This window comes from Rhinatrema bivittatum, chromosome 2 (genome assembly GCF_901001135.1).
Source record: "Rhinatrema bivittatum chromosome 2, aRhiBiv1.1, whole genome shotgun sequence".
Taxonomy (NCBI): domain Eukaryota; kingdom Metazoa; phylum Chordata; class Amphibia; order Gymnophiona; family Rhinatrematidae; genus Rhinatrema; species Rhinatrema bivittatum.
Window position 1 is genome coordinate 531,956,694 of NC_042616.1, and position 15,000 is coordinate 531,971,693.

Genomic DNA, 15,000 nt, shown 5'->3' on the forward strand with positions numbered 1-15,000 from the left:
ATAGACAAACCTCCCTAATACAAAATACTAAAAGTGCAATAGTATAAATTAAGAGTTTGCAACCACATTATACAAACATTACCCTTTATTGTACAGCGTTGATAACATGAAGTATTTAACCCACAACGCTTTATAATGTTGTGAATAATTTATAGTGATAAGGTTTGTCTGTAACTTGTTTTCCAATCATTGAGCTACAGTCCACATCACATGGGGGTTTGTTTTTTCTTCATTTAATAGAACAACTGTCCACATAGCAGCTACAAATATTTAAATAAAAAGGGTTGTTACTGACAAGTACTTGCACATGAAAAGCATGCTATCTTTCCCAATAAAACTTCACAATTTTGCCTGCTTGAATTAAATTTCACTTGATCATAGGAAAACAAAACTTGCTAAGAAAAGATCACAAAGCCAGATGTAGTTTGCAGTACAAAAAGCTTCATTTAAGGTTGGGGCTAGTATATTGTCTGTTACCCGCATAATCTTAACATTATAAATACTACAGACAAAGGATACTGTAATAATACACAGCATTGGGGAGTACTAAATCACTTATGTAATATTAAGATTCCTAAAAACAGAGTTCAAATTTCTAACTAATTTGAACAAAAACCAGCAAATAAGTTTTGATAAGAATGTTGTCGCGAAGCCCCCTCTTTTATCCACTGACAGTGAGCTCTGTAGGACACAAGGGTGAACAGCGTGTATTCTCCTTCAGTTCCCATCCTCCAGCTGGTATTCACTGCCTTATGCCAAAAAGATTTCAACATCCTTGGTAACAGTCAGTTTAACCGCTGATCATGAGCATCTCGAAAGATATCTTTCCAATAGCCACAAAATTAGGGTTTTTTTATTCTATGGAGAGGGAAATCTAGGCAGCTGGATCAGGAGACTGTGGCTAAATTTCAAAATAATTGTACAGGAAACAAAACAAAACGTTGTGTTGCCGAGTGGCCTGGTAGTAGTTTCTTTAAGTTGAATGCATTTAGTTTATACCGATCTCCTTATTCTCCTCAATGAACCTTGTGAATGGTCGATTGGTGCTGGATTCTGAACTTACTTTGTCCATGCTAAGAATGGGTGGGGTGCTGCCAGTGCGAGCTCGGTCCATTCCACTAGAAATGTTACTTAAGGGTGGAATTGCACCTCCACCTAAACTTACTGGGAGTTGGGGAATGCCTCCATTCTGTATGACAGAAATTTCATTGTTTTTCATAGCAAGTCCATTGGTGATAGCAGCAGCATATTGGTTCCAGAAATTTGGGTCAACGTTCATTGCTCGAGCTGCCAAATCCTTTTGGAACATCTCAGAAAACTTCAGCGCGTCGCCTCCTAACAAAGCCATGGGATTTTCCACCGAGAGGCGCCGACCACGTCTTGCAGGGGCATTATTCCACATATGAGTCCCCATGTGCACCTGCATGAAAAAAAAAATAGCAAAGAAAGAAATGTCCACAAATAAGTATGTTCAGGTAGAGTGCTCAGACACTTGGCACTTTTACCAGGAGGACCTTTGATAATAAGTGGCAAAGCTAAAGACTTGGCATTTTCAACAAGATATGACTTATGCACACATATTTAGTCATGAAAACTGTGAACAAAATCCTGCATTTTTCAAGAACTATAAAAATATTAATACATGTATTGGAGAATGGACTATGTATTCATTTACGGGGGCAGTGGTTCGTTGCATCATGATCCAGAATACGCAGAAATGATTTTTTTTTTTTACCCTTTTTAATTTGATCATTTCCTTACCATTTTCTCTGATCATGATTCAGAAAAACCTCAGCTGTCAGGTAACATCTCAGTGTGAATGGAGATTCTAACTGTGACTGATTCACAATATTGTGTCTGATCCCAAATATATAAATAAATAAATATCTTAAATGTTACATTTGTAGATATTATTGGTGAAGACAAAATCACATGGGCAAACATAAAATAAGCAATCAATACTGTAACGTGAACTACTAACCAGTCAATAGTTCACACTGAAAATATCATGCTTATGGTTCCTAAATTTTAGGAAATAGCATAAAAATCTACTGCAGTTGCCCAAGAAAGAAAAAGGTTTGCTCCCTGGGAGAAAAGTGTAACCTCCAGAGGCAATATTATCTTCTGCTGAATATAATCCTTTGTCAGTTACTATTCCATCCCTCAGAATCCATTCTCCACTTCTGACTTCACTAGCAGTATGTGTATATACAAAATTAAAAGATTATCCCTAAATTAAAAAAAAAAATCATGTATATTTTACAGGACATCAGAATCTTCAAAATAGGCATCCTATTTATGTAAAAATAAATACATAAATAAATCTCTGATAGCTCACAGATCAGTGGCCAGGGCTATGAGCAAAGATAAAAAAAGGTTGTGGATAAATAATTCTATTCAAATTAATTTTAAACTAACACTGCTCACTACAGTAAATGTAATTACACGGAATAATATTTCATCTTAGAAGAAAAAGAACAATAGGGAATCACATATCTGTTAGCTTTGCAGGACACAAAGTGCTCATGGGTGGACAGTATTTGTTTTAGCAGGAAAAATATACATGTTAAAAAAACACAGAATTGAAAAGCCATATGTAAAAAGAACGATGGGCACAATAATGAGAGGTTTTCACGTAGGTACACTCAGTTTACTGTGTTAAAACGAAGTTTTGAAAATTGTCCCTTCCGACATCTCTATATATGGGTAAAAGTATCCACATGAAAAAAAAGGTAGTGGTATACAGTTTTCAGTTTATTGGGGGTGGGTGTGGGGATTTTTCCTTTGTTTTCTTGCTAAATGTTTAATTAAATTGGATTGAAATACATATACCTTTTTTTGAACTGAATCGATTAAAAGATTTATTAGCTGGGAAGGTTGCTGTGAATCTCGCTGCTAACTCTGGATCCACTTGATTTGCTGTGAAATGTGGTTGATTTATTAATGTAGTTCGGTTTAACCTTTATCATCATTTCTTTCCTCATGTTAGTGAGGCTGTTCCATTGGTCCTTTATTCCCCATGATTGTGGACTTGGTATAGGGTAATGCAATTCTTTTTTTTTTTTATTTATATGATACCTTTGTGACTTTTTTTTTTTTTTTTTTGGATGCTATTCCTCGTTTTCTGTCAAGCTGTATTTATGCTTGCTTGTATTTTGAAACTGAAAGAGTTTTAAAAAGGGGTGGTTAGGTAGGGAAGAATGACAGTATGCGTGGAGATTTCATTTGAAATCCTCTGTATATTCTTTGCACCCGTTTCCATGCAGGCGAAAAAGTGCACAGATACAAGTATCCTCACGTTGAGTGCGCCAACTGCGTTTTTCAAACTGCACGAGGAGTTTCCCTTTGAAAATGAGCTTGCCGTTTGTTCTCCCAGAGCCTCAAGCCCTGTGGGCAGTATCAAACTTATGCCCCACTCTTTTATTATAAAAAAAGGGATTGATTCATCCCTTTTTGGTCTCCAGGAGTTGAAGAACAGAGGGATTTTGGGATTTCCCAAATATCTACTTTTGAAAAAGATTCTGCCATTATTTGGGATGTTTTCAAACTCACTAAAAGTTATTTGTAAGAGCCTGCATCTACTCCCCATGATTAGGTTCTTCCTCGCCTCCATTTCTGCTGATAAATGTTCACTTCCCAAGGCCTTCACACTGGATAGATTTATTCCAGCTCAGTCCAGAAGTCCCAGTGGTTTTCCTTTTTTCTGAGTAGTTTCCGTCTTTCTTAAGGGAAGAAAAATTGATTTTTTTAAATTTTCATTTTCACCCTTGGAAAATTTTGGGAGCCAGCCTGAGTCACGCTATTTCCTTTCACTGTCTCAGGGCTTCCCAAATCGATTCTTGGGATCCCACAGCCAGTCAGGTTTTCAAAATGTCCACAATTAATATGCCTACACTGGAGACCTAGTGTATATACAAATTAATCTTATGCATATTCATTGGGAGTATCCTGAAAACTCATCTGGCTATAGGCTCACGTGGACAGCGCTGGGAAGTCCTGCCCTAGCTGATTTCATGGGAATGGAATTGGAAAATCATTTCCAGAAAGAGCTGCCAAAAACTTCCATCTGGAATCATTTCTGAATGCTTTTAAAGAGACAGTGCCACGGTAATGGCCACATGGCATTGCATTTTGTCTGTTAAAGGTAGCACTGATATCCTTACAGACTGCACAAATATCTCCATCCACTATCTGCCTGTAGCCCACCCTCTCAGCTATCCCTATTCATACCTCTGTCTCACAGTCTCTCTTACAGCTGATCCCTATCAGGACTGACCCTGTACACAGGCACTTATGCTTCTGCACTCACATCCATCATTCTTGCACACATACCAGCTACTAAGTTCAGGAACCCACCTACAAAGGATGCCAAATGACAATAAAAAGAAGAAAATGTAAAATTGGAATTCCTTCTCCCTTACTGAAGGGGTGGGCAGGAACGAGGATGCTGATCTTCTGGAACCATGGCAGGGAAAGGGTCTTTCTTGGTTCCTGGAAGCAAAGCATGAGCATGTTTGTATGGGGCAGACCGAAAAAAAAAAAAAAAGGACAGTCACTCAGGATGCCACCCATACAAATCAGAAAGCAACACACATATAAAGCAGGAAAGTAGACAGGACATACAAGTACACCTCCAGAGCAAACGCCGGGAATGCGTGCCATGTATCCAGGAGCGACATGCCTGGTCTGCAGGACACTGGTCCTTTGTAGAGGCTGCTCCATGCTCTGGGTAGTCAGGAAAAGAGAAGAATTGGGGAGAAACTCAGATATAAAGGGGTAACAGTTGCACTAAGAAGCATGAACAAATAGAGGTAGATTTTAAAAGGGTTACTTGCAGAAGTTATGCGCGTAACCCTTTCAAAAACCCCTGCGTGCGCCGAGCCAATTTTGCATAGGCTCGGCGGTGCGCGCAAGCCCCGGGACGCGCGTAAGTCCCGGGGCTTTGCTAGGGGGCGTGTCGGGGGCGGTGCGACGTTTGGGGCGTTCCGGGGGCGTGTCGGGGGCATGGTGCCGGCCCGGGGGCGTGGCCAAGGCCTCCGAAATCGCTCCCAGGCCGGGGAATTGCGCGGCAGCGGCCGATCGGCGTAGGCGTAACTTTCACGATAAAGGTAGGGGGGGTGCAGATAGAGCTGGGGGGGGGGTGGGTTAGGGAGGGGAAGGTGGGAGGAGGCCGGAGGGAACAGGCAGCGCGCGCAGGGCTCGGCGCGTGCAAGGTGCACAAATGTGCACCCCCTTGTGTGCACCGACCCCGGATTTTTGTTTGCGCCTGGTGCGCGAACAAAAGTACGCGCAGGCGTACATTTATAAAATCTACCCCATAATGCACAGGCAGGATACACAGAAGAAAGAACCTACTAGGTAACCAAGAAAGATATGGACAAGGAAGATGACAGACCCGGCTCTCCTTGGCACAGCGCAAGTATTATGAAGAGCACTAGCAGTGAATTTGAGAAATTGAGATTGTACCCAACAGTCACACCCTGGTTTAGGAGTGAGGTTCATTCCTGTCATGTAATGCACAAAACAAAGCTAGTTGTAGACACTACCCCTAGGAAGATAAAAACAGCATACACTTTTCCATTACACGCAACAGATCGTGGCCAAAGCAAAGAAGGGAAACAAGGTCTCAGCACGCACATATACAAAAGTACAACAAGGAGAGAATGAAGAAAGAAGCAGGCATAATGTTCAAGTTGGAACAGATAACACACAAGCACACAGCAGATGCTACAGCAGTATACCAGATAGAACCAAAACATGACAAGAAAAGATACTTGACACAAATTCCAAACTCCATGATGGAAAAATGATAGACATGTAAAGGGAAATGTGGTGGTAGATGACCTTTAGCAGTCACAACTGGTTTTCTGAGCCCTCATACCCCTGAGTTTTTTCTCCTTCAACCACTGTGGCACCCCTCACCCCCTCCACTTCTGCCTCCTATTTATCCAGGAGACAGGATGTCTACACTCTGAGCCCTAGACCAGGAGAAAGTCCCTTAGTGTGTACATTGCTCAGAAAAACATCCAGAAATAAGAAGACACACATTAGATAACTGAATCCAACAAGTACAAAATAACATGATATTCTAGAAAAAGGAGTTACAATCAGCCTAGCAACACACACCGGACTCCACAACAAGGTGTGCAGAGCCTGTCCTTCTCGTACTGAAAGACAGGAGACAAGGAATGGCAGACTTACTGAAGCTGGTAGTAGGACCCACCAAAAGTACTCTTTGTCTTAATTAGTGGTCCCAGATAACTTGCTGTAGGAATAAGGGTAGCTGGTGGTCACAGCAGAGGTGCTGGCCCTAGCTAACACCTTCTTATCTCAGTTAAGGATGTCAGCACAACCGTAAAGGAGAGGCATTTCCAGCAGCAGATCCCAGGTCTGTTTGTGCTGCCTAAACATAGCTGAAATGTATCCTGTGTTCTGCCTGATTATAAATAGTTGGTTTTTTTTAGAGAAATGGCAAGACAGGTGAGTGGCAACTTTCACTGTTTTGGCCTCCAAAAGTGTCCATATGTATACATTGCATGGTTATCTCATGAGTACTGATGTGCATCCTAGTTTAGAGTAGCAACAGCAGGATATCTTAGCCTAAAAGGCACTATGCCAGTCAATATGTATGATGGCTATATGGTAGGATGGTAATGCATGAAAGCAGCACTTGCTCTGTTGTGGCATAAATGCTGGAGATACAAGGAAGGTGATGCTGTGATGGAGCCCTTGTGTGAATGATGAGGCTCCAGTAGTAAGGGTCCCCATACTTGCTGGCCTATGTGAATGGGGACTGCAAAGTTGTGAGGTCACAACAGCAATACAGGGATTGAGGACTTTATGGTGTATGTAATGCAAAAGTGTGTGGCAAATGTTCTCTGAACGTTGCCTCTTCATGGAGGGGACAGCTGTGTGTGAAGGATGTAGAATTGTGCAATTGGAAGCAAGTGTATTTTGCTTTTTGTTAGGACACATGCTTGCCTTGCACATTAGCAATTCCTCATGCCCTGCAGCTTGCTAAAGCATTGACAGTTTGTTTTCTGACTATAATAAGGATTTCCCTCATTCATAAGCAAATCAGATTCTCCAAATGAATCTGATTTGCACACACCATGACAAAAATGGTCCTCCCTTCATAAGCCATGTGTGCTGTGCATGATCTCAATATCTCAAATTTACTGCATGTGTGAGAATAATTATCTCCATTGATTCCTATGGAGCTGGGGTGAATAACTGTTTCAGAGAGCATGCAAATGATCCATGTGCAGGCATTTTTTGGCTTCGTGCCACAAGATCACATTGACAGCAAGGCAAAAAGGATGCTCAGTGTTGTTTCCTCACCTTTTCATGGGAACTAACATCACTAGAGTGACACAGGAAAATAAGGCAATACATGCACTTCATGGCCTGGATGAATGCGGATGCCAAATGCTTCATTACACACTCATTTTCATCCTCTTTGCCCCTATTTTTGCCTCCCATGTAGCCTCTCCTCCAGTTTGGAACCGAAAATATATTTTTCTCACCAGTCTGCAGACAAGCTATTTGGCTCAGCCCCCTTTCTGGCCACAAAATGAGTGAGTTAACCTCTAAATATTTTGTGTAGGGGAAAAAACTGTCTACTTGTACAAGTTTTGTCAACCAGAGTCTCTATCAAGGCTAAATTTAGCTTTCTTTAGTATTGGATTCTTTCTAGGGCCAAACAGCCTTTGTGTACTAATATATGGAAATAGGGGCATCATTGCACACAGAACTGGTAAAATTTGAATAGAAAAAAAAAGTGTTTTTCATGTTAAAATGATTCCCATCTACTCAAAAACACTTTGTTTCCAGGAAAGCTAGCAGATAAATATATTTACACTGGTTTTGTAAGCAGATTTAGTTTAAAATGGGAATATCTTTATTTACCTATTATCTTTTTATTTGTTTGCAACCTTGATGTCCACCAGACTTCAACTCTCGAGCTTGACCACTTTCCATATAATCATGAAAAGTAAGCATGAGTACCAGAAGTTTCCAGACACATTTCTAGTTTTATAAATGATTAAGCCACTAATTCAGTGCTCCACCATTAAAAAAACCCAACAGATGATCATTCATAATATAATACAAAAACTGTTTGCAATTCTTGGAAATAAAGCATTCTGTACAGAAAGTTTTATATTGCATCTGTGAAAATCTAGTATACCTGTATGTTTGCATATGTAGACATATATAAAAACACATTGCATTTCTGAGTTTTCCCATGTGGTCTTCATTTTGTCAGCAATTTTTCCCAGTTTTGTGGTAGTGACAGCATATGTGTGTACTTAAATCATGCTTGTAAATAGCATGGAACATATGGTCCAACACAGAGCTTCACGATTGGCCACAGTGGTTGAGAATTAATGACCTAAGAGCTACTTGGAGCTGTAAACGAACGGCAATCTCTATGGCAACAGCTGTTTATGGGAGAAATCTAAACTACTGAAAATATCCTATCTATTTAATAAAGCGATGGATTAATATATTACCTTTCAAAATGGTCTTCCCTAGAGCTAAAACCAGTGGAGAGGGGGAGACACTCTGCTTCGCCTGAGGGCCTCACCAACCATTGACCTGACCATTGCTCACTGTCAGTCTATAGTACTTAATTAGTTGGTTGTGGTATTACACCGTACTGGATGCAAATCCATTAGTCAGAAACCAGCTTTATTTTCTCTGTTAAGTGGCAATAGATGGGTCTTACAATTAATCTGTGATTACAATACTTGTAAATCATGGTTCTTGCCTAACTATTGACCAGTAATATAGAGGGCAGTTTTCAAAGCTTTTTAACTGGGTAAATAGGCTATTTGAAAATGTCACACCCTGTATGTGGGTAAACGTAGGTGTGTTTTTCTACAATGCATTTTCTACTTGCATTTTTGTGAAGGTGTTCCCAAGTAGGGTTAGGCTTGGTGGGAGGGAGGCAACAACACATGCAATTTCACATTTTCAATACTATGCAAGTTGTTTTGGCCAGAAAATCTACCCGTAGGAAAAGGAGGTTTTCTTTGGAGTACTTTTTCCTTGAGCAATTTTCAAAGAGCAAATCTATCCAAGAACTAGTGCAAAATCCACCAATAAAAGTACCCCCTGGACTTAGCACCCGCCTGCAATTTTGAAAATTGTCCTCATAAAAAGACAAATTGATATCCATTGTGTGGTGATGTGGAAAATACACATATTAACCTTTATCTGATAGGTCCTCTTTTATATGTAGCTTCCTTGTTGAGTGCTTGCTCCCTATACACAGCTCTATGTCTATTAGCACATATGATATGTTCTATGTTCCTATTTTGGGGTACAGTAATGGAAGGCATGAAAAAGGCTACCCAGATAGATCCACCTCTACGTTAAGTGCTTTCACTCCATCATGGATGAGGCCTCCCCGGTTTTTGCATTCTGCCTGCCTCTCACACTATGGTCAGATATTGTAATGGTCTCCTGTAGCTGTGAGGGACAATAAGCAGTTCCCACTGTAGATGCAGAAAAATGCTTCTCTGAGACTTCTATCTTGCCTTAAGTCTCCTCGAGTTGTCAGTTTGAAGGACCATATTCAGGAAAAATATATCTAGCTGCTTAATCAGACTTGATGATGCTTAAGCTCTGAATCTATCAGATTGACTAATTTGAATCTTTTGTACCCTTAAAACAGCTTAAGCGGCAAGGTCATTTTTGTTAAATAGGACCCTTTATGACACAGAATCTGAGTCAGGAATCGAAGCAGGGTTGCCTGCTTGGTACCACTGAACCATTAGACTAGCTCCCGCAAAATATATTTAACTCGTACACATTTTCACAGGCATAAATCTTAAATAACCAAAACACTCAACAGGGACTTATAAAAGAAACCCTGAAATCAAATACTGTGCAGTAAACGAAAGTCAAGTATTCAAAATGCATGCCTCCAAGATAGCTTCACAAAAAGTGGATGTTGTTCAGAAATATAAAAGTTGACAAACAGCTTATTAAAACTAATGCAACTAATGAAAATAATTAGAATTGCGCATTTAAGAAACTCTCTCTTCATTTCTCCAGCTCTGTGCCACGCCCACCTTCATTCGTTAATCTGTGCCTTATTCTAGGGAAGTGCTCCACTATCACACACTTCCAGAGTGACATGCTTTATTAATGATCAGATGTATTATGAAATGGATAAAGGAAAAGCAGTGAACTGACATTCTCTGAACATCTGTGAGCTGTAACGACAACAGGTATACTTCCGACATATGAACCAAGCGTCTGAAATAATAGGCCCAGTTTATTGGGTGAGAAAACGATTCTCGTTATGCTTTTTCAAAAATCCATTTTATAATCATATGAGCATCTGGGTCCGGAAGAGTGCCACACTGTGCATACGTCCAGTTCTTGGCAGTACTCTGATCCGTGTCATAACATCACCAACATGAGACGTGTAATGATATTTGTGATGGATCACTGTTTTCAGTGCTTTATTAATAAACTGCACTTTACGAAAGATTATTTTTTTTGTTAATTAGTTTCTTTTTTTCTTGTCTTGGCAATAGTAAAATGCCAACTACTAAGACAAACTGAGCAATCCATGCCACTGCAGTTTCAGACAGATAATCTTACACCAGGCATTCCCTCCGAATCAAAATGAAAATAAACTGTATACCACATATTCCAAATCTTGAGAACAGTAGTGCTATATTTTCCTTATTGAGTGCTGTCACATTCAAGGGCTAAGAGCCAGTTCATTTTGTTATCTCCCTCTTGATGATACTCACTTGACCCAGCGGTCAGTGTCAAATTGCCTGCACGAATTAAAGCCTTACTAGCAGGGTCGCCCAATGTCGGCAGGTTTTAAACTTCTGCAAAGCCGACAACCCTTTCTGTGTGTTCCCCTGAAACTAGTGTGTGCTGTGTCCTTTCCTATTTTCTTTATTCGTTTCCTTCAATCTGTTAACTGCTTTACCAAAAACTCAGAAGCGGGAACAGACATATGTTGCACATCAGCAAATTCAGATTTATTTTTTTTTGCTAGAGAGAGAATCTCTTCCCCTCCTGCCATTGCTTTACCTTGATAACTGCTATTAGAATGTTTTATTAAGTATCTTTGGACTTTGAAAAGACCAACGAGACTTGGCCAAATTTGACAAGTGTGCATGGGTTTTATGATGGGACTATGGCGACACGCGTGGTAATTCAGGCTTCCTTTTCCTAGACTTCTCCAGTACCGTGTTTCCCCAGGCATTCTTTATTCCCGAATTCAACAGCATTATCTCCCCCCTCAGCTACGTCCAACAAGCAACGGACTTCTGCTTAAATTCAAATTCTACAGGGGAGAGCAAGGGAATGTTAAAACGAACCCTGTTTCAACCTGCTGGCAGGTTCCATGGGGGAATTTTAAGTTTCTGGGAACCAGCCAGGGGGAGGCTGAATGCTTGGAAGACGTGACGTGAAAGGAGATGGCATTACCTGGGCTAACCCAGCCATTTCCTGTGCATTAGTAGGGGGGCATATTTGAACAGCCCGCCTCACAGCAAGGCAGGCGAGCAATTCTGTACGCACATACTCGGAGGCAGCTATTTTCCAAGAGGGAAACTGGCTGGGGCAGCTGCAGCCGAGTATGCTCCTAGAAAAGGCGCTTGTACTGTGAGCCTGCTATTTGTGTGGAAGGCCAAGGGGGGGGGGGGGGGAGTGTGTGGGGGGGGAACAGCCAATGTGCGTACATTTGTCTTTCACGTGCTGTTTTCCTCTCCTGGCCTGAACACTCACCACTACCCCCAGATACGCCTCATTTTTAACTCCAGCTACAGGTATGTGCACTGAGAATGCCTGCACAAAATTTAAGATGGCCAGAGGAAGTCAACTTTTAACCAGGCTAATTTACCAGGGTAAATAGTGATTTAGCCAGATAACTGGCTTAGAAATGGGTCCAACATATGCTATGCATTTTTTTTCTGTTAAGCTGCCTGGAACATAATCTTCTGTTTTGTATCTCTGTTAACTGCACTTAACTCATCTTTTACAAGGGAGCTGAAACGTCATTAAGGATCAAGATTATTTTTTTTTTCTTTTTACAATAATCTTTAGTTCCTTCCTGCACTTGAAATGAAAACAGACAGTATATTTATTACACTAAGGAAAAATACCAAGCACAGTGCAGTTAGCAGATTAGCACTGGGCTCCTTTTATTTTTTTTCTATTTGCCCGGCCGTTCCTACTTTTTCTTCAAGCTCAGTCGGAAGCAATGCAGGGATTCTGGTACCCCGAGCCTTCAACTGCCACTAGCTAGGAATTTTTCTCCTATTTTCATAGACCCTTCTCGCTGCACCAGCAATCCCGAGGCCCAGGAAGCTGTGCACAAGAGCTCCTTCTGGAATCCTGTATCAGGGAGTCTGAATCTAAGCCATCAAGCACCACTCCTGAGCAACGACAGTTCCTTCCCCCTCCCTGAGGGGGCTGCAAACAGCTAGGGGTGCAGACGTCCCGCCTCAGGGATCAAGCCAGGGCCGCTCTGCATGGAAGCCACGCAGCACTGCTTCTGAGCCACTGGGTGGCCTCTGCTTGTAACTTTTGAAGATGAATGTGCAGGGCATGGCAGAGGTGCTCTACTGGTGGGGGAAGAGGGGGAGAGCAAAGCCCAGAATATAAGTATACAAGGGCACCACAAGGCCATCTCCCCTCTCTTTTTTTTTTTCAGCTTTGTATTTTTGAAATCAGCACAGTTCTTTCATTTATTCTTCTGACATTTTTCTCTTTTTGCACTAACCACCATAGTTCTTTAAAAACAAACAAACCCAGTGATGGAGCTCGTGATTACGGTGAGCACCATCTCAGAGGGAATGCCTAGTGCTTATTTCACATTGCATCTGCCATGAAACAACAGTGACCGTGGTCAACAGTAAAAATTGTCATACACTTTAAACTCTAAATTCCTTATGGGTTTTTTTTTTGTGTGTGTAAGATTTGAGAGATTTCTCCTTACCTTAAGATTCCCTTTTGTGGTAAAAGCTCTACCACAGATTGTGCAACCAAATGGCTTTTCACCAGTGTGGGTGCGCTCATGTATCTGTAGTGCACTTGCTGAGGAGAAGGTCTTCCCACATGAGTGGCAGTTGTGCTGCTTGGGAGTCCGTCGCGGCGGGGGTGCCAGCATAGGGGCGACGCCTGGACTCATCGCCGTCTGTGGTGCAGCAGGAACCTGGATTCCGGCTGGGAGGTGGGGGGCCTCGCCCAGTGAGATCGACTTGCTGTGACCATTCACTTCCGTTTTGATCATGGCAGGCGCGGTGCTGGTGACCAGGTTAGGAGTGGTTTGGCTGGGACCTAGAGTAAAGTTGGGTTCAAATAACTGAGAAGGAAGCACTTTTAATTTGTGCGTCAGCAAGTGCTGTTTTAAATTACCCATAGTGGAACACCCACGACTGCAGATTGTACAAACAAAGGGACGTTCTTTAGTGTGGCTGCGATAGTGAATTTCCAATGCACTTTTGCAAGCAAAAGGCTTGCCACAGACATTACAAACGGTACTTTTAAACTTACCACGTTCTCTGTTCAGGAACAGCAGGCTAAAAGGAGCCTCCTCTTTGATGACTGGTCTGCCCGGATTGGTGGAAGTCAGATCTAGTGCACCTCCATTTTCATGAGCAGGTGTTGGGGAATCAGGCTTTTCTACCTTTAACTGTATTTCTGGTGTTTCCTCCTGGCTGCTAAGACCTGGTGATTTTGATCTAAGACTTTCACTATTGCTGTTTGCAGGAGACAAAATTTGCATGGACGAAGATGATTCTGACATGGCTGGACTGCCTGCACTCTGACTTTCCAGATCACCAACCGCTGACGAGGAATCATTGCTTAAATGATCGCTTTCCCCCGACCCATTTTCCATGGATTTTAAGCTAATCAGCTGCTGAGAGTTCATGACAGAGTCCATCATTTTCATTTGATTCTCCAGAGCAGCAATACTAGAGATTACAGAGGGCGGGGAGGTGGGAGATGACCCGGGGTAAGATACAAGCAGCTTGGAAGAGTCACTTGCAGTATCCTTTAAGTCAAGATCCTCCTCCATGGAATTGTCATCAAGATCATCATCATAATTACTTACTGTTTCAAGATTCTTTTCATCATAGGAAAAGTCTGAGTCCATTGCATCTTGGAAGCCCTCTGGTAATGGCGTGTTTGGAATCTGTCCACCCATATGCATACGAATATGTTGCTGGAGAACAACAGCATTTGTAAATTTCTTCTGACAAATGGGACATGAATGTTGCACTCTGAGCGGGGGCTTCGCTCGATGAACGCCAAAATGTGTTTTCAGATTGCCTTTTGTAGTGAAGGCACGTCCACAAATTTTGCATTTAAATGGTCTTTCTCCTGTATGTGTTCTGTAATGCATCTTGAGAGCACTCTGACAACTAAGCACACGGTGACAAATGACACACTGATTTGGATCTGTCATTTTCTTATCAATGTTCTCCACTAATTGTTGCAGTTTTGAGGTTTCTGATGTTTGCATAGAATCAAGCAGACCTCCAAATGGAAACTTTGCTTTAAACTGGTCAGGCATAGATGGAAGCACAGCATTTGGGAGGGTTGTTGAAACACTGCTATCTGTCACTGTAGGATTCAAAGTTGTGGATGTTGAGGAATTTTGTGCACTTATAGAAAGTTCTCCCGGTCTTGCATTTGTGGGAGGCAAAGTTACGGGTTCAGTTTTAGTTATGGAAGAGCCACTTAGAAGAGGTTGTGGAGATTCTGCAGTCACTGGAATGCCCGATTCAGAATTATTTATGCTTGGAGACAGAGAATTACATTCACTGGAAGCAGGAGATGGCCTCTGGGGTGACCTACTCATGGGAGTGATGCTGGGGGAATCACTGTAATTGTTAACACTGGGCATAGTGGGAGGAAGTTGCAGCCCAATTGAGGTTGGGATGGTTGGTAACACGGGCTTGCTATCCAGCCACGTTGTAACAGGTTTTTCAGGGGGCAAAGACATTCCATATGGAA

The 15,000-nt window shown here is 41.8% G+C and overlaps 1 protein-coding gene across 3 annotated transcripts in view; it reads right to left on the reverse strand.

Moving 5' to 3' along the window:
* SALL3 (spalt like transcription factor 3) overlaps positions 1-15,000 on the reverse strand; it is a 38,360-nt gene that overhangs the window by 4,579 nt on the left and 18,781 nt on the right. For 2 of the 3 annotated variants that reach the window (XM_029590837.1, XM_029590838.1), the window contains exons 2-4: positions 13,534-15,000; positions 12,977-13,317; positions 1-1,420 (exon numbers count right to left, since the gene is read on the reverse strand). The exon at positions 1-1,420 is cut by the window's left edge and continues 4,579 nt beyond it; the exon at positions 13,534-15,000 is cut by the window's right edge and continues 1,485 nt beyond it. In XM_029590837.1, the coding sequence (XP_029446697.1) occupies positions 989-1,420; positions 12,977-13,317; positions 13,534-15,000 (2,240 nt within the window). In that variant the 3' untranslated portion in view covers positions 1-988. The remainder of the gene's footprint in view (positions 1,421-12,976; positions 13,318-13,533) is intronic. The other variant, XM_029590839.1, reaches the window with a different exon arrangement.